The 27,509-nt window shown below is 40.2% G+C and overlaps 1 protein-coding gene across 11 annotated transcripts in view; it reads right to left on the minus strand.

Moving 5' to 3' along the window:
• Positions 1-27,509, minus strand: part of itpr1b (inositol 1,4,5-trisphosphate receptor, type 1b) — an 87,165-nt gene that overhangs the window by 21,565 nt on the left and 38,091 nt on the right. For 3 of the 11 annotated variants that reach the window (XM_044348847.1, XM_044348845.1, XM_044348843.1), the window contains 13 exons: positions 26,410-26,445; positions 19,481-19,516; positions 18,402-18,449; positions 17,523-17,652; positions 14,394-14,578; positions 7,275-7,458; positions 6,513-6,775; positions 5,369-5,569; positions 3,734-3,844; positions 3,058-3,153; positions 2,836-2,970; positions 2,194-2,301; positions 1,386-1,617 (listed from right to left, as the gene is read on the minus strand). In XM_044348847.1, coding sequence (XP_044204782.1) covers positions 1,386-1,617; positions 2,194-2,301; positions 2,836-2,970; positions 3,058-3,153; positions 3,734-3,844; positions 5,369-5,569; positions 6,513-6,775; positions 7,275-7,458; positions 14,394-14,578; positions 17,523-17,652; positions 18,402-18,449; positions 19,481-19,516; positions 26,410-26,445 — 1,765 coding nt within the window. The remainder of the gene's footprint in view (positions 1-1,385; positions 1,618-2,193; positions 2,302-2,835; positions 2,971-3,057; positions 3,154-3,733; positions 3,845-5,368; positions 5,570-6,512; positions 6,776-7,274; positions 7,459-14,393; positions 14,579-17,522; positions 17,653-18,401; positions 18,450-19,480; positions 19,517-26,409; positions 26,446-27,509) is intronic. The other 8 variants (XM_044348852.1, XM_044348850.1, XM_044348849.1 and 5 more) reach the window with 4 other exon arrangements.

Consider the following 27,509-nt stretch of genomic DNA (forward strand, 5'->3'; position numbering starts at 1 on the left):
GTTAAGCTTAATACTCTGACCACATGAATTCCTGCCAGAACATATTCTTTTGCCTTCCATTTCCTTATTTTTTTCAGAGAGAAGAAATATGGGAACATGACATTGTAATCATACCTCAAATTGTTTGCAACACTCTACATTCTGACTACAAGTATTGTGTTAATCATCCACTACATCACACTCACATATCTGACATCACTCCCACTTGGCTGTACACAGCATTCATTTACAAACTTACAGAATATATATTGCAATCACATCTTAACCTTTACTTAAGTCATGCTGTACTGTATTTTAAATAGGTTTATACATTGCTTATCAAGGTTTACATGCTGTCTCTGCATCCATCCCTCCAGGCTTCAAAGCTAAAAAGAAGCAGAGTGCAGCCCCTTTCACACATGTAACCTGCAACATTGTTGGTCAGGATGAGTCGGTGTTTTGTTTACAGCTAATAATAGTATAGAAAAAAAGTTTTGAACCTGTTTACAGATGACAAGACCATTACAGAATACAGTTTTTTCTAATTGCCAAGGATTGGAGCAATGCCAAAAACAGTAGCCAGTTGGGAAAGGCACAGAAGGAGAGTGTTCTCATACAGATTGGCTAAATAGTGTGTGATTTAACAGGTGAATATTTTGTGTCCTTATGCATAGACTGCCAGATAGAAGGAGCACAGGCAGCAGGCTTGTCCCATATTCCTACGGGTTGTCAAAGCAGCCAGGACTTTTGTTTATTATAAATCAAACATGATGAGGTGTAATGTCTGTGAATTAAGCCTGTTTTACTCAGGCGCAGACAGTTACAGTTCAACAAGTGAAACTTAAAGTTATGGATTAGACCTGTCTTACAGTCTTAAATGTTTATGATTTTTCTTTATTTATATTTACATATTTGGAGTTCCTGGAATCACCAGACACTGTGTGGCTGTAGTTTCCCTTGTTGCTGTCTGTTTTTTTTTTATTATTGTAGCGAATTGTCCATGTTGATTTCAGCGCTAATATGTTAGACACCACAGAAATACCTTCAAGGGAGGAGTGCAATCCTTTATATCTACTGTCCTGCCATTTTTAATTGTATAATCTCTGTTGTAACATTAGAAGGTTGGTGACTGAAGTCTTCATATCCTTTATTGTGCCGTTTGTTATGATCACAAGTGAGGTGGAGGAAGACTTTGGGAAATCTTATTAGATCATGAGTTGGGAACTGCCAGAATGACAAGTAGGGGAAATTTGACTAAGTTCCTGTTAGATTTATATATGTATATTTGAAAGGGGCTTAAGTGTCAAGGGGGGAGGGATGGGGGGTCCTCAGGGGCCTGGAGGGATGCAAGAGGAAAGCGTGTAAACCAGGCACTAAGAAATAAAGAGTTGAGGAGAAAAACGCACAGGGAACGGTGTTTGTGTTACCAGTAGCCTCTTGAGTACCTCGCAGCTTCTTCTGCCAGTTCATCTCATTGAAGAGGTCTTCAGAGCGCAGAAAGAAGTCATTGATCTTGCTGCCTTGCTCATCCCGCTCTGTGGTGTAGTAGACACGCAGCTTGGACTCTTGGGTGAGGAACTCGCAGATGTTGGGCACGGGAAAGACTATCTGCTCCATGGTGCGATCCAGCCGTACAATCTGGACATAACCACAGCAGCAGCCACCAATCACACACCCTATGTCACTGGGACGGGCAAAACCTTGAGCCTGTGCTGTACTTCTGTAAAACTCAGTGTTAATACTTAATATGCAAATAGGCTGTTTCAAGAATTCAAATGGTCCGACTGGTTATTGTTACAAAATGTACTTTGCAGTGAGAAAAAAAGTTGTTTACTTTATGAAAGCGATAAACTGAACCAACAACTTAAGATGAGAACACTGTCAACAGTCAGCATTCCTTTGTCTCATTAAGCTCACACAGGAAAACGTGCAAACATGCCGAAGGTGCTTTTCATTCTGTGAAGGTACACAATGAAACTCAAGAGCGGGCCAAGAAAAACACTATCACATGCCTCAAGTCAACTGTAATGCAAAAACATGTTGCAATCTTCTCAGGCTAACACAAACGTCTTATAATAGATCTTAGATAGTGGGCATACAGTAGTGAGGGTGTGGGAATATATAAAAAAAGTGAATTAAATAATAAATTACAAAAATGACAGCAGCAGATCCAAAATGGCACAGTTTAGCTGGGACATGGACCCAACAACTGACCTCAATCTGAGCTGTGTGTTTGGCATAAAACTCCAGGGCCTCATCACCCTCTCCATACGTCCCCCCTGGTTTCAACATGGCCTGCAGTTCCTTGTTGTGACGGGCCAACTGAAACGACAACAACATCAAACCATTGATAACAGTTCAACAGATAATCATCAGACTGATAATCATCACAAAGATTGTCTCTATTACTACCAGCCGGGTTTGCTTAAAATATGTACACGTGTTAACTTGCACCACTGAGCCAACATTGTTGGTATTTAACAGCGGGGTACAGCACATGCTATTTATTCTTTCTTTAAATCCAAGATGTTCCATTCATTCAAGCACAAGGCTGCGGGGTATGGATTGACAGTAGGTGTTGCATAACTGTTGGCGTTAACCTAAATCATGGTTTGAACAGACACTCTGCTATTGAGCAGTGCACAGCCTGAGGGCTGAAAAAGAGGAGCTGAGTGTAGAGCGGCAGGTATCACATGTCTTTAGCAGCCCTTGGAAATGACACAAACATACAGTAACAGTGAGGCTACTGAAAATCCATTGGACATGTACTATATTATATGGCCATTTATGTGCTACAGCATTTGCTCATGGGTGTGTCTGTCTCCACGCTAATGTTATGGATAGTTGGTGGCTTACTTGATGTGCCAAGATGTAGATATTATGACCAACATTGCGTGGAGATGCAGAGTGCTCCTCTTCTCCATCCTCACCCTCCTGCGGCTCCTCCACCTCTATCTCACCCTGCATGTAGGCTTTTTTGATTACTTCCACCTGCAAGAAAATAGACTACTGTCAGATAGATGTCCACTTAAACCTTCTTAATTCTGTGATGATTTGCAAGATGTAACACACACACACCAGCTCTTTAGGCCTCATGTTGTACAGTATCCTCTCAGCATTCTCACTGTCATGTCGACTCTCCATAATTGCAAGAAGAAGCTTGGAGGCATTATTCTATGAAAAGATGAAACAGGAGAGAGAACAGCACCGATCAGCCGTGGTTTATTTTCTCTACCTGATGCTCATCACACAAGCAGTAAATCAATGACTAGTAAAGAGAAATATTCTTACTTCATCCTGATCAGGCATGATAATAACAGTGTTCCAAGACGTTTTCCATTTAGTGATTTATTGGAATTATTTGCTACAGAGTTTGTCTTAGCTCTAGCTAGCCAAGTAGTTTATAGCACATGGGTGTGTCTGTAATCATAATCATAAAAACCTGTGGCTGCACTACATTATTATTTTTCAGAACTACTATCAGTGATGTAATTGGTACAGTAACTCTGTAATTAAGTGATTCACGTCTGCCTGTATGACTTTGAATGTCATGTCTCATGTTCATGTTTTCAAACTCTTATTTTCAACAATCCAACTCTCTTTGGCAAGATGTGATGTTTTGTCATGTGAACAATTTTCCACTGGAGTTAAAAAAAATTACCATTAAACAGAAAAATAAAGACTAACAAACTGGTTATGTAACCATAAAAGTGTTACAAATCAAGAAGCATTGAATACATTGATGATCACTCACTTTGAGTTCCAGCACCAGGTCCATCCTCTTCTTGCCTAGGGGGTTGATGTCATTAAGGATGAGAGCGATGATGATATCGATACCGTTGCATTCATGAGTGGCAATGCAGTTCTGAAGAACAAATTAAATAAAGATAAATAAAAATATAGACTGGAACAGAAGAGTAACCAGTTTTAACCAGTAGAAACATTCTTATTAAAAGGCAGAATCCTGTTTAACAGGACATTTATGTAAAATTTAATGTTTTCTGATGTTGCTTGAGTTTTGTTGATAACTTCTGTAAACATAGAGTACAGCAGACCAATGTATTCAATTATGATCAGATAAGAACACATATCACTAAACTAGCACTAATCAGTAGTATTCAGGCAGAATGAGAAACTGCTCTGCCACATATTTGTCAACACAGTACAAAATTATGCAAACCAAATTTGTGGAAGATTGGATTTCCATTATAAAGATGACTGCAAAAATATTTCGTTATTGGATATTGGCTGAAAAATCACAGATCAAAGGATTTTCTTTTATTATATTCAATGGCAATTGAAGGCCAAAATTTGTCACAGCAGGTTACCAAGTTGGAAACTTACCAAGAAATTCTCAAGATGATTCTTGAATAGCAGTAACATACTGCTGTTCAAAATTTAAAAAAGATTGGGATAGTAAAATTGTGCTCTTAGGCAGCTGGAATTTGATTGGTTAACAGCAGCTTTGATCAGCATTCCAGATTAAAATATTATCAAGTAAACAATTATTGGCTAAAAAAACAGGTATTTTATACTTCTGTGGTGCACCATATCAATCAAATTCCATGAAGTTTGCAAACTCTGGCACAGTCATGTACTGATGAGGCAGGCCACATTTCATAACTGATGGCCAAGTTTCATGAGTGTTGGCTTTGTACTCACAAATTACTGTTTATTTTGGCAAACACATGTCACTCCCCAAAATTAAACACTGGCATGTGGCAGCCAAGTGGTCTGGAGGAAATATCTTGATACAATATAACAAAGATACTTAATAACACACAAACTAAATACATAAAACACAGACAAAAATAATTCAACCAGTTTCCTTCTTTTTTTCCTCTCAGTACATATGAACAAAGAGCTTTGTTTAGTCTGGCATTCCCCCTTCTAACACTGTTCGAGGGAATTGAAATCAGTTCAAACAGTGTCTGTATTGAGCCAGTTGCTTGTTTAGCCATGCCAGTTTCACACTTGCCATAAAATGACCCCACAGCAGCAGGAACAGAGGATGCCACCATCATGTGAGAAGACCAAGCAATGCTAATCCATGCCAAAGAACAAACACAGGCACACTGCCCAGAGTAGGCTGGTGTTACACTGTTGGAAAAAGACAAGCGACTGCATAGCTTCAGTGTGGCAGCTGAGTGCTGGGCATGAAAAGGACTAATTACAATACGGCCCAAACAAAACCACCAGTATGTTTACTGAAATGAAAAGGTCACTCTGACATAAACTGGGGATAATTTGAGTGTGTGGAACAGAACAACATTTGAACATCCACATGAAAAAAAGGCTTTATACAGTTAGATAAATGACAAGACAAACTAGACACTAAACACCAACTACTATAGTTAAATGTCTGCTTCTCTGTGTGTACATGTATCACCTGGTTCTCATGACAGGGACCTTGGCAGTATTCAGTCAGGCTCTCCACAGTCTGGTTGATGAGTCCTACGTTCTTCTCATTGATGTAGAGCCCCAGCAGCCCCAGACCTCCTGTGGTGCTGCCACAGATACAGTCCAGGAACTGAAGTGTCTCACACACCAGATTATAGTTGTTCTTGTTATTCTGGTTGCGCAGAAAGTTCTGGAGATGGATGGAGATAAAATAAAGATTCATATTGGCATATGCCTCTTTCTCAGGGCTCATGTTATCCCCCATATAGGCAGTGTGGTATATCTTTTTTTTTTTTTTTTTTTTTTTTTTTTAAACAACACCGCATGTCTCTTAAAGCTACAAATAATAGAGACATAACTTCAAAATGGTAAACGTCCCACAGAGTGAAAACACAGCACATTTTCAGGGGGAGACAAAAAAAAAAGATTAATGCAGCTTATAGTTGAGCAGGTTAGTCATGGTTTCAGAGTCTGAAGAGACATTTGGTACCAGAAACTGTCCCTTAAGCTTCTACTCGGGGAATCTGAAACGTCTTCTCTCTCTCTCTCTGAAATAACAATTAAATATATCAAGTTAGGAATCGTGACGGCTCATCTACTTTTCAGTATGTAATTCTATTCAACAACCAGACAATTACTGCAGTGATGTGCAATGTGTTGTGAAGGAACAGAAACATCTCAATGCGTTGATCATCTGTGCTGCATGGCTAGCAGTAAATCAATATCTTGCACCCACACTGGGTCAGACCGGGCGAGACGCAGCGATTCAGCACCGAGCCAACTATACTTTAATGAAGGCCTGGCCTGGGTTTATGTATAAACAGAATCAGTGCAAGACAGGAAGTTTACTGTCTGGGCTGCTGTGCTAGCCATTACTAAACACCAACACACTCCTCATAGTGAAACCAGACCAAGACATACCAGATATGGAAACAGCTGCAACAAGTAGTTCTGCAAACGGTGCCTATTTTCAACATGGTTTCGTTTCTGTGTAACTGAATGTGGTGATAGAAATTCAGAACACAGGTCAGGAAATGTTAGCATGTGAAGGGCCAGGGCAGGCAGGCAAACGGAGTGGGGGTGGGGGGTTGTCTAGTGTAATAACAAACAATTCCCCTTGAGTAATGGCTGACCTGCAAATCTCTGTTGTGGTTCTCACAGAGCAGCTGCATGAGGCGTAAGATGGGCTGCATGATGGTGATAATGACGCTCATCTCGCCTTCTTCCTGCCCTTTATCAGCCGTCGGTACAGGGGAGCCATCAGCAGCCGCTTGGTGCTCTTCTGCTTCAGCCTCGCGGCGGTAGGTCGTGAAGGCCTTCTTGGTGACAGCGGAAGCCTCTACTAGCTGCTCCTTCACCTCCTCGGTCACCACTGCCACCACTGGCACGTCTTTGACTAGCCACAGGAATAAGCGAGTTAGTCAAACACCAACTACTGGAGATAACACACAATGTTACAAAGAATAAGAAGTCATGTATTTAATCTTAAAATCATTAACATTTACAAAGGCTTTTTTCAAGGAAACATGTTTTCACTGGAAGAGAGATTTCCTTTAGTTTAAGGAATTATTATCTGATCCAAGAAAATACTTTTTTTCACTTTATTTTTCTTAAATAAAGTGAAAAAAAGTATTTTCTTGGATCTCTTGACCAGTGAAAACATAAGATTTTATGACCTCAAACTGAATTAAAAGACTGAAATCAATGCCTTCAGAAGAAGAATAAACTAAATAAATGATGTGGCAGTTTCAGTTTCAATATATAGGACATTTAGAGTCTGAATGTCATGTACACAGATGAAAGGACAACAAAGGTTTATTCCCAGTATAATGGTGTCGTGATTCCCTTGAGAGTATGATCCGACATTTACTCTGTTAGGTTTGGTGACCCCTAACCTTTCTTGCGTGCTGGTGTGTCTTTGTCTGGTGGCTCCTCATCCTTCTTCTTGCTGCCCAGGTCACTAGTATTGACCGTCACAGTGGCTTTGATCTCCTGCTGGGCCAGCTTCATGCGCTCATAAAACACCTTGAAGAATTTTTCAGATTTGTTGTCCCCCGTTAACCGTTGGAAGAATGACCGCTGGAGAGAAATAAAAAGGAAGAGGACAATACATGTAACATGTACTTTACTTTCAGCAATATTTCAGTGTGTTTTACCCTTCTCTGTGTTTAAAAGAAAGGTTAGAGAAGAGAGAGTTTATACACTACTCTCTGCTTTCTTTTTTATATGTTATCAGCGATGTTTCTTTTGAAATTTCACTTTGATCAGAGAACAAGGTCTTCAAGGTATAAGATGTCATCTGTTATTTAGTAACTTCTTATCATTGTTTTGTGGTCTTTCTTGTAGTTTCTACACTGCCTTGAGAGCAAGAGGTTCTGTTAGAAGCTGTTACATAACCCTCCTCTCACAGCGCCAGGAAAACAAGCTGTCAGGCCTCACTGTGCTCACCTGATTTTACACCATCTGCTCTCTGCCCCCTGGGCACAACACGGTTCTGGCACCCTGATCCAAGATTCAAGATTCAAGATTCAAGAGATTTTATTTGTCACATATGCATACAAGACTGTATAGTGAAATGCTGCTGTGTCAAACTCCCAGGCAGTGCACGGTGCAAGTACAAGAAATTATAAAAGCTAGGCTACTATTTACAAAATATATACCTATATATGAATGGAAGAGCCAACAATAAAACAATAAAAAATAAAACTATTGATAAAGAGTCAATTGTATTGACTTAAATATGAGTTGTAAGCAAAATATGCACAATAGTAAACATACATCACTGAGGACTATGTGGGACGTTAACACACACAGACATGCCATAGCATACCTGCTGAGAACATACATGCATATACTGTACAGGTGTGCACATGCTTACACACAAACAAATGTGTACAGAAATTTCCACATGCAGGTGAAAAAACACACTGCTGTGTAAACATTACAATATTCATGGAATTGGACTCACTTGCCCTGCAATCGAAACTACACCTGTGTGATTGCAGAAGACCACAGATTTCTACTTTTATTAACTTTGCAACTATGCAACAGAGAAGTTTGCTCCCTCATGAGTAAGAGGATTGTGAAGTCATAGTGAGGAAGGAAATGTTCTGCCTATAGCCGACTGTACAAAGGGCCACCTTGTTTGAAAGCCTTGTAGGCACGGAGCTGTTGTTTTTCTGCAACAGGCTCATATGTTCTGTCCCATTTTCCTCTCGACAATCCCTCCTTACATAAGACCTGTAATCAGCTGAGTGGTTACAGTGAGGGCACACTGCGCCTCAGCTCTAACACTGTTACATCAGCCCACAGAGGGTGAGCAATGGAGAGAGGGAGAGGAAGAGGGAGAGAGGAAAACCCTGCCCTACTTTTCAGTGCCAGAACGGCACGAAGTGAGCGTGTGGTGTGAGAGGGAGGAGGGAGGGTCCAAAAGTGGGAGGAGAGGTGTGGTGGGTTCGATGCAAGCAGGAGTTATCACATACATAGATTCTAGGGCAGTTTTGAAAGCTTGTTACGTAAGACTCTTTCCAGGTTTAGCTCAACACAGTTAAGTTTATGAGAGAGGGGAAAGACATGCAAACAGTGAAACAACATGCAAGTGCAGTGCACAGCACTAAAGTGACGTTATCTGCATAGAAAATCTATGAAAATATGAAACAGTGAAAGCTATTTAAAGAGAATCTCTGCGGGTCACCTGACTTAAGTCCTGAGAGATGCAGAACACTTAATGCATTAAGTAAATCGGAGTTGTTTTGCTCCTCTCTTTTATGCAACAGTTTGTCTTGCTTGTTTCTCAAGCTGTTAACATCATGTTGTTGACAAGATAGGGTCGTTCATTGATAGTGATCTGATTAAGAGTCAGCAGAAGACTTATGCAAGCAGGCTGACTTTTCCAGACAGAGTCAACAGCTCCAGGATAGCAGCTTTACACGATTACCATATTAAATAGACCTCATGACTCTTTCCATAATAACTCAATTTCTTCACCAATGCAAAGGGAATCATTTTGTCAACATTTGTCTGTCATATATGCCGCGGGCAAAAGGAACAGCATGCAACAACTGTTGCCCTGATCTCTGTCTACACAGTGTCTGTTTGAACAGGTCTACGTACCAAACCTCAGTACTTTTTTGGTAATTGAAATGTGTCCAGAGTATCAAATGCTGACAAATACTGAAAGTTGGCATCGGATGCTTCCTCAGACTGGTGCTCATCCTTCTTTGATCACATCACACAGTTTCTGGTTTCTTGATGATATTTTGCCAATGTCAGGCTGTCTTTCATTTGGTCGGGGGGGGGGGGTTCTTGTGTTGCTGCCACATGTTTAGTCAACATTAGAGAAGTTTAGCTTATTTTGTTTTTTGAAAAACAGATTCAGTAGCACACCAGTATTCCTGAAAGTAAGGTATCAAAAACGCATTGTTTTGGTATCAGTATATATCAGCACTAGTATTGCATTACATTTAAAACAATATACAGCCCATAGGTTACCATGAAAAAAACACTTAAGAAAGCTTCAAACAAAAGTGAACATGAGGTATTGATGAGCGACAATAGTTTTCCTTCAACATGTTCCCGAGTCTGGATCTAGACAATTAATAAATATTTGGTCAACAGTAACAGTAAAAAGTACAAACTAAGCAAGTCACATGTTCCATGCTGTACTTGAGCAGTGAACTGTCGCATTGTTAGGTTTGTGTTTGTTTGAAATATGATTCCATTTCCTAGCAGAACTGACAAGAGATCACGTAACATGATAGACAGTTTTAAGCACTGCCTTACATAAGGAAACAGGTTCAGATAACAACTTGGATAACAACCACTTTGAGCATTGTGTACCAAATTTAGGCCCCACTTCTCCCCATTGACTGCTGAGTCATTCTTTAAAGACAATGGTCATCAGCCAATCAGCCTCAGCTAGTGCCCCTAAGGCGGCTTAGCCCTTTACATACTCTGCTGATCCTGGGGCTGCCAGTCATGTTCAGCACAGCAGGTTTAGGTCAACTCATAATTCTCTCTCCTATTTTAAAGATTCAACATGGTGGCACAGTGGGGCCTCCTTTCTGATTATCCTGCACTTCTACTTTTCTCTCCATTCCCCGTCAGCTGCCACCCCGGCTCTTGGCATCAACACGGGCCAGTTATGTAAGGCCTGTTTATACCACCAGCTCTCTCTTTCTTTTTATCCGTGCTCCCGCCTTTCCAGCCTGACACCTTGGTGAGTGACAAAGCCATCTCTGTGCTTATTGGAGGGCGTCTATGGTGTACTCTGCCACCGCCCAGTTGATAACCACAGAGATCTACTCTTTGAAGCTACGATGAGAATGCCAGATAGGAGCTTGAAATTAAAGTGAAATACGCTTGAAACTGCTCAAGAAACTGCACAGTCAACAAGCCAAACAATGTCATGGACAGTGTATCCAGTGAGTTAAACAACAACTAAATTGTAGATGCACTGGTCCAACAAAAAAGCTGCACTAGGCAGGTTTGAAATCATTAAACTTATAAACTATAAACAGGGGTTTAAAAGGAGAATCTCCTGCCCACTCCGCAGTTAGAAGAGAGGTGGTATGTTGATTACACCGATGCCTGGAAACTCACTTTGCAGAAGCTTTTTAAAGCTTTCCAAGAGGTGGCTGTAAAGCGAACTTGAACCAAGCAGAGGTGGGGGGGCGAACCATGCTTGGAAGGGGCTGAGGGGAGCTGCGTGCCACAACAAGCCTATTGAGTAAGAGTGGTGGCACCTGTTTGCTCCTGTGACAGGATCTGAGGTCATGAAGACAGTGATGAGAAGATGGATGGTGGTCTGGGAGGAGCAGTGCTTCTACACTTCTTCTCTTACATAACACACAAACAAACACACTCTCTCTAAGGGCTGTTTTTGGAATAAGCTTTCTAGCCTCTAAGTATATCCTGGAGTGCATGTGTGTGTGTGTGTGTGTGTGTGTGTGTGTGTGTGTGTGTGTGTGTGTGTGTGTGTGTGTGTGTGTGTATGTGCATGTGCTGATGGGGTGTACAGATTAGTATGCAAGAGTGAAGTTTTATGCTACAATATGTGTGCTGCGTGTCTTCTTCTACTACACGTGTAGTGTCTTATCTCTCAGCTATACTGAATAACAACTCAGAGGGTGTGAAAATATGTGTCAGACAATTTGTTATCTTGCCTATGACAATTTATGCAGACTTAGGTTATAGATGTGAAGTTATGTAGTTCAATAAATAAATGTTTGACAGATAGGAATGAAAGAAACGTGAAAAGTGTATATGTGTACAAGGCCAAAAGTCAAAGTCATTCCTTGCTGGACTAAAATTTGCAAAGTCAGTACATTACTCTCTGTTGAAACACCAAACTACAGATTTCTTTCTGTTGTCACTTGGTTATTACATTTGAAGACATATGATCATCAAATAGACTAACTGAGCGAGGACTACCACTACTGTACATGACTGCTAAACATAAGTAAGAAACACACTGAAGGTATGAGGGATTAGTTTTCACTGGGGATGAAATGCCATTTTTGGCTTGAACAACACTTAGCTTAGTCATTATTGTGACTGCATTTGTTTTGGATAATTCATGAAAGGTATTTTTAAACGTATATGGACAAAAAAGTGCAGTGTGTTGTAGTTTTCTGGCAATAAGTAAATGTCTGAGTAAGTGCAGTTACTACAACCAAATGAAATGTTAATGGCTGCAAAGGATAATACCTGACAACCCAAAGAATGCAATTATTAGGATTTAATAAAAGGAAAAATAACAAAGGGCAGAGCCCCTACTATTCTTCACCTGATGTTCACATGTTGCATGTAGCGTCGTGGAAAACTCTCTATAACAAGCAGATAAACATCTCTGGGGAGGGAAGCACTGATGGCCTGTTGAGGGTGTTACACCTAAACATCATGCAGGAGGAGAGCCAGGATAAGGCCTGTAGGCCTGTGTCCTGACCCATTTCTCTTTGTATTCACTAACACACTTACCCTATCCCTCAGGGCTGCCATATCGAGCCCAGCTAGCATAGAGCTCTGGGCCTTGGATGAATTCATTCTGAAGCCAACTAACAGCTCTCCATCTCCTTCTCTTATACTTGCTTTTTCCCAGAAATTTTGTTGGCTAGGCTACGACCCTGGATTACCCCAAAAACAAACAAACAGACTGCTTGGAGAAATCTGTGGGCATGTTTTTGTCCTGCTTTTCATTTAGACAACAAGAAGCCTTCTGTCCTAAAAAGGGGGCCGGCAACCCATCGTTATGTAAGACAGGGAAATGTGATGCATCTGCTGATGTGTTGTAAATTCACTCTGGACCATACATGAAAAGCTTACTTGTCCCTGTGCCATGCCAAAGGAGGACAAAAACACCTAACTTAAATTCTGAAACAAGAGGCTCCTTTATAATTCATCATGCTCCTTGTTTAAGCCAATAAACTACTCTGCTTATCAAGTTCACTAAAAGGCAGCTGTCTTTGAGGTTCTTTTTTACCAGCAAATGTAAAGTACGAAAACAGCAGTGTTACAGTCAGAACCAGAGGTAGAAATACAGACTGAGATACTGTAAATTATCTCACTAAATTCAAAGCTATTTACACAAAAAGCTTTAGTGCTTTCCCCTTATATAGTACAATAACTGTGACTAATGGCTGTAATTTGCAACCTAAGCACTCTCTGATATTGAAATGTGTAAAACATTAACATTCAAAACTGTAACTCAAACTTTGCAAACATTTACAATGACCTGGGGTGCACAAAACAAACAAAAAAACCCACACCCAGTACAAAATGCATGCCACAGGCTACATTTAGCAGTGGAACCTGATATTCTTCATTGTTGCCTGACCTCATAAGGGTCAATCAGCTCATGAAATGACAGCAAAGTCAACAAGTCAGATGAGGTCATCTGTCCTAAGGAAGGCTGTAGGGAGCGCCTTTTCCTCAGAGCACCAGTGAGCTACCAAAATCTACTGGATCTCTCCTTAGGCCTCTGAAAGGCTGTGCCTTTTATTGCCCTCTTTTCACCAGCAAAGCATGACCCAGTTAAGAGTCCAGTTGGAATGTTAAGAGGCCCGGGGCTCTGGGCGTCATTCACCCAGGCAGGGAGGCAGGCAGCAGCTTATGTAACAGGAGTCATGTGAGTGCCTTTGTGTACACTCTGGGAAGTCAGGCCTTGTCAGGTAACGGCACAATGCAAATAGGAGCCTATTATGCAACGGGCCTGTTTATGCAAGACAACACACAAAAGCACACATGCACAAACCACAAAACCAGAATACACAGATAGACAGCTTACAAGCAGCACGCAGTCACACACTTGGTCACAAAGACATGCATAAACATATTCTAGTACATGCATGCAGACACACAGGCGCGCGCGCACACACACACACACACACACACACACACACACACACAGACAGACAGGCACACTCCACCCTGCAAAGCTGAAATAAAGCAGTTGCAAACACAGCAACTCTCCCCTCTCAACTTGCTTGCTACGAGGTTCGCAAAGAGTTGCGTTGCTGTAGCAACCCCTGGCTGGCTGTGGGGAGGCGATGATGTGTTTGGCTGCACAGCTTGGACCTCTCCCAGCAGACTACTGTTCCTCCTCCTTTCTGACTTCCCTTTCTCCTCTCTATCCATGGCCAAAACTCACTTTCCCTTTTTTCACAACACAAAATGTCAATAAGTTCAAACATGTTAAGATGCTTTCTTTATCCGACTGAAGTCCAGCTTTGAAAATGTGTCCAGTTTGTTACACTGACAACTGAAAAACTTTCCTTTTTCCATTTCGGAGACCGCAATGGAGCTCCTGGGCAATAGCTTACATTTTTGACACCACAGCTTTGAACCCCTGAGATAACATCTACTTGTTGAGATTCTGCTCATGCCTCTCTGAAGAGGCATGCTTTTAGTAGTGCCATTTACTGTAATTGCAGGCTAGACGTGTGAGTGTTGGACCTCATTAACACTTCCCATCCACCCTCCTCTGCACTGTTGAACCCAGTAACCCCCGTGCTCACCTGGATGACCGTGTTCCCACCCTCCAGTAAAGCAATGGCTAGCAGTATGCTCTCCTGGAAGATCCGGTCGCTGGTAGCATTCATGATGAGGTCAATGACTAGATCAGAAGCCCCTTCTTTGTCCAGGTGGCACTGGACCTCTGCCAAACTCAGCTCCCCTCGACCTCCAACCCCGGAGCTGACAACTGTAGTCACAAAAGAGAAATAATTATCACATACACTAATTTATTTATATTCAGATTTCTGTCAGGACAACATTTTTTTTTGAAATTCTGATATATTTGATAATTCATTTCATAATTTAAGTGCTTGACTGTTTTCATCATATTGCACGCCTTATGCAGTTTGATGGATGCTGTTATCCAGATCATAAGTCACTACATTTAAACTTAGAAATATAGCTGGTTAAGCACATAATACAGTAAGCTAACAGTAAACAAGTAGGATGTGAAACTAGGGTTGCAACTAATGTTTATTTTTTTTTAATCGATTAATAGGCTGATTATTTTCTCAGTTAATTGATTATTCGTCTATAAAATGTCAAAAAATAGTGAAAATGTCCATTATAATTCCAAATGTCCAATGTGATATATCCAAATTGCCTCTTTTGTCACAGCAACAATCCAAAACGCAAAGATATTCAATTTACTATATATATATATATATATGATAAAGAAAAACTGCATTTGAGAAACTGGAATGACAGAATGTATGGCAATTTTTCTTGAAAAATATCTGGGGACTAAAATAAATAATTAGTTATCAAAATAGTTGCCGATTAATAAAATATTTTTTTCAGTTCTATATAAAATGTTAATGCTAGCTGGTCACTAGCTGGCTAATTACAGATAGCAGATTATTAAGGACTAGATGCAAACACAAATTTTTACGGTATACAGGAAAGTAATAAATGAGCAGTTTAAGGCATATAAATACATTTTTAAAGGAGCTATGTGTAGAATTTGTTTGTTTCAACCACTAGGGGCACCAAAGTTGAATGTTTTCAAACAAAAACAAACAAAAAAACCCCCCACTGTAGTAGACAACAATGCAAGCTGCTGCCTCTCCACCACAGATCCTGTCTGGAGACACTGAGATGAAAGAGCTACCAGGAATTCATAGACTACACTAATCGCACCAGATCTTATGCCATCTGATTAATCTGAAAGATGCTATGATCATATAAACATTGTACATGTAGTGGCTTTAATTAAGAGCCCAAAGCATCTTTAAACCAAGGATGCTTTTTGATAAAAGGAGTTTGTGATACATGGAAGGAGCCACAGGTATCATTTCAATCATTTCAGCCGTGGTGCACAAATAACAATATCACATCAGACGTGTCTGTAATCCATGGAGGTACTTTAACTCCTATTCCTGCTGCTGGCTACCACAGCCACCCAGGGAAGCAGTGGTGAGATAACAGCACCCATCAGAGCCATCTCTGGCTGGGCGAGTGACTGAATCAACAACACATCCCATTCTAGATGGAGCTTGGCTCTCTGGTCGCTTGGCAACAGCACGTCCTGCGTTATGCTGAGGAGAGAGCCAGTATGCTCAGTAGCACAGCCGAGGTCCATGGCCTTAAAGGAGTACAAGGCCATGGCTGTGAATAAGATCTTATTTTTTCCTCTGCTCTGCAGCACTAGAGATGAACGATGAGTCATATCTCTGATGAGCGATAGAGCAAGATACAGAGCTGGAATGAATTAATGTCAGTTACGAACATTCGGTTAAACTTGTCAATGTCAGTCTCGTTTGAGCAAAGATTGAGAGACAGATGGATGAAGATGCTTTAATTTATTATAACAACAGCTTTCTGCACATATGTACGGCCTTCCGCAAATGTGTTACTGTGAACACAATACACATATGCACAAAATGTATCATAATATAGAACACAATGTGGTCCAAGTGGGCGATGTCGGCCCGGATGAAAGCTATCTTGTGTTAACCGCTACCCAGTGGAAATTATGACTTCTGTCACTGACTATTCTTTGCAATCTGTGTAACTAATTGACAAACATTTCCTGGATGAGAGGAAGTTCCAAATAACCTGTTAACACTTTCCTTGTGAAATATACAATGATTACTTTTAATCGAGCCCATAGTGACCATTAAAATCTACTAAAATATACCGAACGTTTACCCAGTACCAGCTTAAATAACTGGAGCAGATGAGATTTCTTTCACTGTAAAATACATATTTGAAATAACTCCTACACTTGAAAGGCTGGCTGGATTTCATTTTTGTACATCAACATATAATTTTAAATATTTTATGTATAGTAGAAAGTAAAAAGGGCAAATAATGTCTCATATTAGTAAGTATTAAAAATTCCACCTCTACACTAGTAGATGCAAATTTCAATCTGACTAGACCATCATCCCACTTAACCATGGTAAAGATTTCTGAACTTTTGGTGACACCACACTTGAACATGACTAACTTCACTAAATGTCTCTGGTACCTTCTTTCCATTCATATCTGCCTTGTTCAACAACATGATGCAATCATTTATGCTGGCTTTTTTTCCTCTTTTTTAGTTCCTATTAATATTAAATAGCATGACTAAAGCTGAGAGTTTTTCTTTACTCATAACCAAACTAATCTGTTGCTGACAGCTGGGAGTTATAAACTAAACTATTTTAATATATCAAAACAGGAGGAGGAAGCGCTGCATGGTTCTGATGGCTCATGTGACAGGGGCTCTTAAGTAGGGCAGGTGAAAACACACAAAAAAAACAGAATCCAGCAAGTCTTGCTGAATATTATTCCTTAAGTAGCGCAGACAGCCATGGAGAAAAAAAACTAAGGCACTCCGTCTTCAAGTGAAATAATACATTTATTCTTTGAGCACAGGCAATCAAACAGACCAACGTGTATTGACTCCAAGTCTTCATCAGGGTCTAGATAGATCTAGTTAGACTAATTAGACTAATATTCAGCGAGACTTCCTGGATTCTGTTTTGTGTGTTAAAACTATTTTAATGTTTGATTTTTTGTTCTGTGTTTAGCTTGTGGCAGCATTGATCCAGTGTCACCAAGTTAATAATTTCAAATCTGTCTCGTCTTATCTTTATGAGCATAACAATATAGATACACAAATACTGTATTGTTACACACACCTGTGGGTGATTTTCCTTGTGCTCCAGGTGTGAGTGGACCGTTGCTGAAGGTCGTGAGGCTATCTCTCCTCTGTCCCGGTTTGACATTCCCATAGTATCGGTTGACCAAGATCTGTCGCAGAGCTTCTCCCTGTCAGTGAAAATGGATGTTAGGAGATGAAGTCCAATTACAGTGACCATGTCACAGAAACGGAGCTGGAACCCAAAGTCAGATTATAAATATATCGAAAGAATCAAGAATTATATGAATATTTTTAAGTCCCCTAATATAAATCAAAAGGCTAAAGGGTTACATAGAAACAAAAAATTAAGCCTCTTTGGAAAATCTTGAATTATAATTTATTCCCATCCCACTCGAGAGCCTCACCATTTTGTTCCATCCATATTTTGGTCATCAAGCTGACTGAATCAAAACTTAAAAATTACTACAGTTGTAGTAGAGTTTTTGAATAAATATAAATACAAAATAAAATAAATTCAGTGTCCAGCTTTGAAGCCTTACCAAAGATTTGAAAGACTTCACAAAAACAACACACACCATCTTGTTATTTGACCTTTGTCCTCTGACTTCAGTCAGTGATGTTCAAATCTCATCATATGATGACATTCAGTGTTGCCCCATATTGGTTTGGTGTAAATCAGTGCTGCACAGTCCCTAAACGTTAAATACATCAAAAGCCATCAAAGAGAAGATGAACATCAAAAGTTCATGTCCATCTGTGGGTTTACCTCGCGTTACATATCATATAACTGACAGGGAAGTGAGTGAGCGCCATGCTGTGGAAGCAGTGTGACTGAGGGCACCACGACAGTCAGTTGTCGACCATCAGTAAGATGGAGACCCGAAGCAGACCACGGCAGACCAAACTCAGTACCTACCCTCCTTTGATCCTCCAGTTGCTTCTGTGGCTGGTTGGGATCAAGCTCCTTAAAGGTGAGGTGAGTTAGCAGAAAGTAATCAAATAAATTTAAAAAAAGAAAGAAATAAAACGATTGGAAGGGAAATTTGGGAGAAATTAGAAAACAAAATAGGGTGTTAATACAGTGCAAATTAGTCACTTTACTAGCATGCAGGAAACTGGGTGCAAATTAGATCATGCAGTTAAGAGGGAAGTGGTTGTGTCAAGGAAAATGTGAGGTTGAATTAAAGTCATGCAAGGTTTCGTGCAGGAGAGGACTTATAAAACATCCTATTACAACAAAGGGTTTATTTATAAGGAAGAAATCATTTCATCGCTTATTTAAAACATATATAAAAATATAATGCCAACAGCACCATTTGTTCTTTAATTTAGAAAAACTCTCAAATTTCCCACAATGGTTTGTCAAAAGTGGGCATCTGAGTCTTCAAAGATGCACACTTTGGCATGTGGTGACTCCCTCATTACTTTGCAGACACAGTGGCAAAAGAGCCCAATTTATTTACGTAAGAGTGTGACGAGTTGCCGGGGGGGGGGGGGGAGAAACACAAGCCATGAGAATGAGGGGAAAAAAAATAAAATAGCTCTGTCTAGGTTACATAACGAAGCTGTGAGCTACTGACACACACTGTAAGCACCAATCTGGCATGGAAAAACACCAATGACTTCAACCCCCCCCCACCCCCACTGAAAGAAGGTCAGGAAATTGGACTAAAAAAAATCAAGAAGTGGAGGGAAAAATGAACCGAGGGAGGGAGAGAAGAATAAATGAGTGGACAAGTAGGAGGCAACAGACAGATAAAAGCAGACATGTAGTGTAATTCAAGTTCCACAGCGGGAGCGATGTGAACGAGTGGGCCCTCAAAAGAGGAAATACATGGGAATGGGTTGTGACTCTTATCTAAAATAAATAAAGAGATGTGTAAGACTGAGCACAAGTACAATGAGATGGAGTTAGTATTTTGATATCATAGATGATCTCTGATCAGCAGTAACCCATATTAGTGGGCAGCGCGCTAATATGGGTCTTAAACACACCTCGGCAGGGACTTCAGGCTCAGGTGGAGGTGCCAGCTGATTGGAAATAAATAAATAAATAGGATGATGTTAGTCAAAGTCTGAAGATGTTGAATTAGTTATGTTGCTTCTGCCCCCAAAGAGTAGCACCTCCATAAAAACTCAACAAGCTACTCATTCCTCATGGCTAAACTTTACTGATGCAGTAAGGACTTGCTCTCCTCTCTAGGCATCAAGCTTTCTACTGCTCACTAAGATTGACAGTCACATGCACAACTGCTCATCATAAATGTGTGTGACTTAAAGAGCCAGGGATAGAGAGAAAGCTGACAAAAAACATGTTGCTATCTGAGATCTTGGTGATCATGGATTGCTAAGGAAATCATTTTAATTCAATATGAATCTTTTGTTGAGTGTTTTCACAGCACTAGTCTAGTGGTACAGCATGGATGATAGGCAGCATTAACCTATAGGAGCAGGAAAGCAGAAGCATTTCATAGAAAAAAAAAAGCTAAAAAAGGCCTTTACCACACTATAGACTACTAGCTACAATGCTGCACTGTGGTGTGTTTAGTATTCTGTGGTTTCCTATTAACCTCCTGCTGCAAGATGTTGCTGCTTATTTCCTTCATGACACAGCATACATACATAGTAGAAAGAAAGAAAAAATTATGAGCCAATAAAAGCAAAAATATGGACACTCATCTGAGTACCAATATGCACATTCATTTCAGTGTGCATACTGGTTTCTGTAAAGACCACGCAAGAATTATTTGTAAATCCAGCCTGGTGGTAACCTGACACGCCAGATGGTTTGTTACACAGAACCATCTGAGAAGTTGTCCTTGGAAACTGTTTGGAAAAGGGCAGGCACTTTCGAAAAAATACTTGGCAGGTGATTGGATGAACCATCTGTCTATCATCATCTATCACGGGCTATTGATTCTTGCTGTTGTCCCACCTAAACCACACCCGTAGCTGCCAGCAGTTCTAGGACACTGACTGGTCCGAACCACCGGTGGTTCAGACACAAAAGCATAACTTTGAGCTTGACAAGATGGATTTTCTCGTGATCTCACGAATCCAGCTGCCTCGCAAGGTGAGCCTAGTGGCACCACAGAGGGGAATACAGTTTGGTTTAACTATCAACCTATTTTGTCTACTGGAAAGTTTGTCGAAAATCAAAATGATATGACAGTGGTAAAAATAAAATTAAAAAAAAAAAAAATCACTTTTTTCTCCAAAATCTGATTAAGAATCACAACTAATCTTTGAGCAGTAAATGCGGTATAAAAACACCATCATTTCTGTGCATTTTCCAAACTACACGAACTAACAAAACAAGTTCAGCAAATGGCAAAAAGGGAATTAAAAATAAAAACACATGTAAATAAAAGCACTAACATCAAAGTTTGTGGATACATTTGCAGTCTGAGCAAAATAAAAAAAAAGATTAAAACAATAAGAAAAAAATCTAATGCAAACTGGCAACCAAATACTGGCATAAATCATTTTCCTGGCACAATAATACTAAGTCCTTCAGTTTTCATAGAAATTCAATTTACAATGACATAAAACAGAATAAAATAAAATGTGATGATAGCCCACAGAGCACAGAGGTCAAAAAAGTTCCAGTTGTTCAAGGAAGTAAACAACTCACTGAACTGACAAAGATAAAAATACGCACACACACGTAACACAAAACGTCATTGCGCAGGGGGCAGCGACTGTGAGAAACTAAATAAAAAAACATGCAACCTAACATGGGCAAATGTTCCCACTGTTACCCTGTCGTGCTGGTTTATGCTGATTAATTGTGCAACTGGACAGGAATTTCCCTGTATCAAGCCTCCTTTTACATCAACACTTTGATTTCCACAGAAAAATGGTGATGCATCACTCATGCAACTATAGTTAAGCTACTTCTCTAATTGTCTTCTTATTCAGTTCAACATTTAAACACTGCTTTGGGTTTTGGATCATGATAGCCATCATATGCGTAATCTGACCTCATTTGCTATGTTAACTATTGTCAACAGCTCCTCTGCAATTTTTTGTGTATTAAAATATGCATTAGCTAGACTGCTTCACCCCATAATTGTTAGCATCAGTTTCACTTGTTATGCTTCCCAGAATATGTGATAAAATCTCCACAGAGGCAGTGCCACACAAATAGACACAATGAGCTTTAGTGCCTCTGCAGATAAGATGGCAGTTAAGGTCATATGATTTCACTGACCAGAAAAATGTGTGTATTCTTCTGTGGATGTTGCACCTTTCTCCAGGGTCTGCCAACACTCAAACCATCCTTGTGTTTAGAGTAACACACCTAAACCCATATCCCAAAACAGCCAGACACAGTGACCCCTGCTCGACCTCATCTCCCTGGAAAAGGGCTTGTCTTGTTTAATCATGGAAACTGACTGTTTCATAATCAAATAAAACCAGTATTTGTATAGCATTCTGCTAACAATATAAAATTGACCTCAAACAATTCACAAGTGTTGCTTTGGTGGAAGTGCACACTCACCACCCAAAATGAAAACCCTCTCGCCCCAAGGCCCCCATCAACCCTGTGCTACCTAGAGCGAGATGCACCACTGCTACTGTCTCCTGGAAGATGTGTCTGCTGCACTTTTATTGGCAATTACCACTGAAGGTCACACATCAGTGGAGAGTTTAAAATTCCAGGAAAAAGGAAAAAAAAAAAAAAAAAAAAAAAAAGGAAAGAAAATTGTTGGCTCTTATGTAACTGCTGCCTGAGAGCTGGCTGGAGCCCAAGAATCATGCAGCATTAAGTTAAGGAAACTGGGGCAGTGCTGCGTGTTGCTGGGGAACGTCTACAGCTCCCCCTGTTGACCGAGAAAAAAACAACACAGTCTCCTGACTTCACCCACAGTAGCAGGCAGGAGGATCAATGAGGACAAGCGGAGTCCATCTGAGGTTGTTTGGCAGAGGTAGCGATGGGAGTGGTGGCGCTGAATAAGGTGAACATTGGCAAAGTTGGAGAGCCCCAGAAGAGCTGAAAGCATGGCTGAGGAAGTGAAATGGATAAAACACTACTATTTGTAAGAGGATCAGCAGGGATGTGGCCAGAAAAATTCATGAGAAAAAAAATGAGGAAACAGTAATCCAGAAATCTCTAACCAAACAGTCAGTTAATGGTCAGGATAGTGAGAAGATTCTCAATGCTGGTATAAATAAATGGAGGGAGAGATTGAGAAACACACACATGGACACACAGACCACCACACTCTCCCTGCATAGAAATAATCCCTTATATAACCCTAACTACATGTATGGGTTACATACTCCGCACCATTCCCTGCAAACCGTGTTACATCACCAGAATAAGACACAGACATCGTCTCCATCTGACCCCTTCAAACTCTCACAGTCTCACGGACAAAGAAGTGCACATGCACGTGAGGGCAACACAAACACACGCAGCGAATGATACTATCAGGCTTGACACTGACGGTGGCAGGCTGGTCATGTCTTGTTTTCCCCTGGCTCGCATTTGATCACATTTCTATTTCTGGGAGAATGAGATAACCTCTGCTAATGGGTGAACCGTCACTCCGCTTTATTCTGCTCTCTCATCACCATCCTTAGATTAGCACACACTCACAAAATTCAGCCCACACACTGGGCAATGCAACAACTGGAAATAAGTTGGGGTCAATCTAACGGTGGTTTAACTGACAGCTGTGTTCATTCCTAAAGACCTCTGGGTGGGAGTTGGGGGGTGCTGCGGTAGGTCAGAGAGTAGCAGCAGGCTAAACACTGGGGTTATGTAACTATCTATCTTGGCAGTTTATCTTTGCTGCTGCTGAGGGGAAGTTGAGGTTTTGGCCTGCCTGTCATCCATTTGAATGATATCCACACACATGCTCCCAGCAATCGGTGAGAGCACTGCACGCTGTTGTTATTGTAAGTACGTGCATGAATGAGTGACATACAGCATGTGCTAGGGAGATGAGGGAGTATGTGTACATTCTTAAGATACTGCAAATGGGAGGAGTCGATGAAACAAAAGTGCACGTCTCTGAGAACAGCCCTGTTTTTGTGGAAGCTGGGGATTTCCAACGCTACATTACCAATCGGCATGTAAGGAGGGAAGGAAGGAGGGAAAATAATACAAAGAGAGTCATAACAGTGAAACTGAGAGTATGTTGCTTCCTGGCAACTCTGGAAAGACCCTTTCCGACAATTTCTCCATTACCCCAGCTAACATGATTGTTCACTTCCCTTGCACTCACAGTACCCTTGATTAAGTGACTACGCTACTGTCAGCATGTTTTTCACTCTTTATTGTTTTCCTGCTGGCAAAGATTCTCTGACAAAGTTTACTGTTAATTGTAAGATATTACCTCGGGCTCTGGGAAGTTAATAAATCGGTCAATTAATTGATGATGAAAATAATCGTTAGTTTCAGGCTCAGACAAAATGACAGAGAAGCTACCAAGATCAACATGTGTTGGGCCAACCAAAGTTAGTCATAACAATAAAAAAATAAAATCATATTAATAATTTATAGTAGTGCATAAAAGTTTGTTCTTGACCTTGGAAATAGCTTGACAGAATAATCCCTGGCAGGACTTCTTGTTTATGTTCACTTAAAGTTAAGCATACAATTTGAAAGCTCTGGAAAAAGTGAGTAAGTGGACTTTGAGTTGGGATTGTTTTGACAAGCAGTATTTCCAAGGTCAAAAATGAACTTTCATGCTTAAATTTAAGCTAACAGACAAAAAGTCTTAAAAGTACAATGGATTATATCATTACAGCTACTGAGCTTGCATGTCAACTCTATCCGCTGATGAAGACCATGTTCTGAGGGAAATGTAGTAGACCTTGAGTTAGGATTTTTTTTTTTTTAATAATTCATATTTTGGGGGGCATTTTCTGCCTTTATTTGATAGTGGTCACTAAAGAGATGACAGGAAATGAAGGGAGAGAGATGGGGAATGACATACAACAGAGGTTTCCAGACAGACGCAAGCTGCGGTTTATAGTAATAACATTAAGCGTTTAGCAAGGTTAAAAATATTTAAATTGCTCTAGATAAAAGGAGACTTGATAAAATTATGAGAAAACCTTCAAATAAAAGTGGGTAAAGGGGTTCATTTCAGAAATGAAACTGATTTGGTTACAGTGACTTACAGAATATGCTAAACGCAAATGAACAAAAACCCCTAAAAGGTTAACTGAATGTTTCTAAAACAAAACTCCCTACAAACTATAAAAAGATGTGTGTGAGACAGGTCCCATCCTATGATATTAATCAGCAGTGACATGTGAAGTATGGTTCCTCTGTAGTCACACCCATAATCCCAGTGTGACTCACAATAACAACCAGAAAGGGGAAACCTGTTTTATCCACTTCCTTAAGGCCACAGGTCATGACCACAGACATATTTTTGCAATGCACACCCATGACACGCACGTCGCCGCACACAGTGCTGGCTCCTGTGATATGAACTATCTGTTAGATGGGAGCACCCCAGCTATATATACACTCACACCTGCTCTTGTAATAGTAGCAAGTGCTTAGAAGAAGAATATGCTCTCTCACACCATCCATCATTAGGGGGCTGTTCATCAGTACGTGCACAGAGTGACCAAAAAAACGTCAGTATGATGTAATGCAATGTCATGCCGTGTTGTTGTGTTGACTAATGATGGCACAATCAAGAAGGCCATGTCTACCACCAGGGACAGATTTCGCTCTCTCTATTTTTTGTGGGGTTGTAGCAACCTAATTAAAAACCTGACTACTTTTGAACCATGATAAATAGATAACTAAAAATTAAAGGGGAGACAGAGGAGAAATAAAAGATTAAGCATCCAAAATTGTACCACTTATAATGTGGAGTGGGCTTTAAAACTGCATTTAGACCATCATTTGAGGAAATAACATTTTACAGAAAATACTTAACTGAATAATAATATATGTATAGTGTCATGTACAACTTTTCTGAGGGAAGTGTGGGATGTGTTCAGGTGCATTATATTGAAATATAGTTCTACTATTATGTCCTCCTTATTTACTGGGGCCAAATACTAGAAACACCAATCTAACAACACAACAATCCAAAGCCTCAAAAACACGACAATAAAATCAAATTATGGATTTCCTAAAGTTGGGAGTTTGGGGTTGCATTACTGGTCAGTCAGTGTACACTACACATTCCTGTTCATCTATATTCAGGTCTGTAAGTAAAAATTAAGAGGAAGTCAATTACGAAGAAATTCAATGTTTGACTGAGAAAGTACAAATCTCCTTAATGTAACAGGGGAATTAACTTTCAGGAAAAGAGACTCCAACTGGTTGTTACAGAGTGAACAAAATATGTGACAATGTTTAGATTTTTACAAAAAGAAAAGAAAACAAAAACACTCTCTGTCTCTCCACAGAAATTCCATGGCCCAAAAGTCCCACACAATATGTGATGAGCAATCATAGCTGCATGAAGTTGCTGTTATAGGCAAGTTATACAACTATTCTGTTACAAACTGACTTTCAAATAAAGCTATTACAAAGAAGGAACACCTTAAATCGGTTAAGACTTGGTAATGGTAAAATGTAGAAATGTTGTTTGCCTGCATTCTCTAGAATGTATTCAGTAATTCAGTGTTCTTCGAAAAACCAATTTCTTCCTTTACCTAAAGAGTGCACTCCAATACGGTAAGTACACAACTGTATAAAGGCACAACAGACAAGGATACTGCTTAATGTGAGCTACACAAGCTAGCAGCATTTTAACATGGGGATTGGGAGGAACTCTTACAGGCGCACAACAGGGTGGGATGACTATGACTAAGACTAAGCTGCTGACAGGTACCACGAATGAGAATGTGATGCTAGAAAGTTTACACAAGCATATTAACGCTGTTAGTGGGTGACAAATGAAATGTACATCACAAAAGTAATAAGTAAAATGATCAACCTCAGCCACATCCATTTCATCATCAAAGGCAATCAGCTGGAAGAGAAAAAGTATAGGGGGCAGAGAGTTAGTAGAGCTAGATTAGTGAGTTAAAGCTCGGTCACAAACATACACACACGCATACGCACACGCATACTCACACACACACACACACACACACACACACACACACACACACACACACACACACACACACACACTCGCGAAGCATGTCAGGTTAGTGAAAACAGTTAAAGGACAGCATGTTAAAGCCCAAAGCCAGATCAAGTTTTGCCATATTAATATATAGGCACAATGATTAATAAAAGTAAAAACACCTGCCCACATTCACTTTTCATTGTTTCACAACACTGAGATCAAAAATGCTGGTTTAACACTGATGAAGAGAGAAATATTTTGATTGTCAAGTAATTTATTGAAAGAATTAACCACCTTTAATTTCACATTAAATAGAAGCATATAAGGTGATGTCTGTGAAAAAGTATATATTCCTTCATGCCATCTGACAAACACGAGGTGAGATCAGATGAGTTTTTTTTCCTACAGTGGCTTTCTCTTTGTCACGTACTGCAACTGTTTACAGTGTCTCCCATCTCAGACAAGGAGCCTTGTGAATCATTTCTTCATGGCGTTATTCTAAAGTGTTTTTCTCACCGGGAAACCTCAGCAGCAAACCTTTTTTGGGTTCAGCCTACTGTCATCATAAGGACAAACATGTTGAATGTTAGTTTTAGATCAAGCCGAGTCTATAATAACAGACAGACTGAATGGATTCAGAAAACAATGGAACTGCCTGATCCTGTACTGCTGCTGTGACTACTGCCTGTAGTCACAGCAGCAAATATAGATTCTTGGTTACATTCTTGTAAGACCACATTTTTTGCTCTCATATTGATTGAACTGGACCGTGCTCACTGAAGTAAGCTCTAGGATTAATGACTGTTATGCTGCTTATATGGTTAAATGCAAAATGTGAAGTGCTTTGTAGACCCAAACCAAAGGTGTATGTGTTTGTCTGTCACTTTGTATGCAGATGACAGAGTTCTAGTCTCTGAAACAGAGGAGAAACTTCATGCCCAGAATTTAAACTGAACATACGT

The sequence above is a fragment of the Thunnus albacares genome, chromosome 4 (genome assembly GCF_914725855.1).
Source record: "Thunnus albacares chromosome 4, fThuAlb1.1, whole genome shotgun sequence".
In the NCBI taxonomy this organism is placed as follows: Eukaryota; Metazoa; Chordata; class Actinopteri; order Scombriformes; family Scombridae; genus Thunnus; species Thunnus albacares.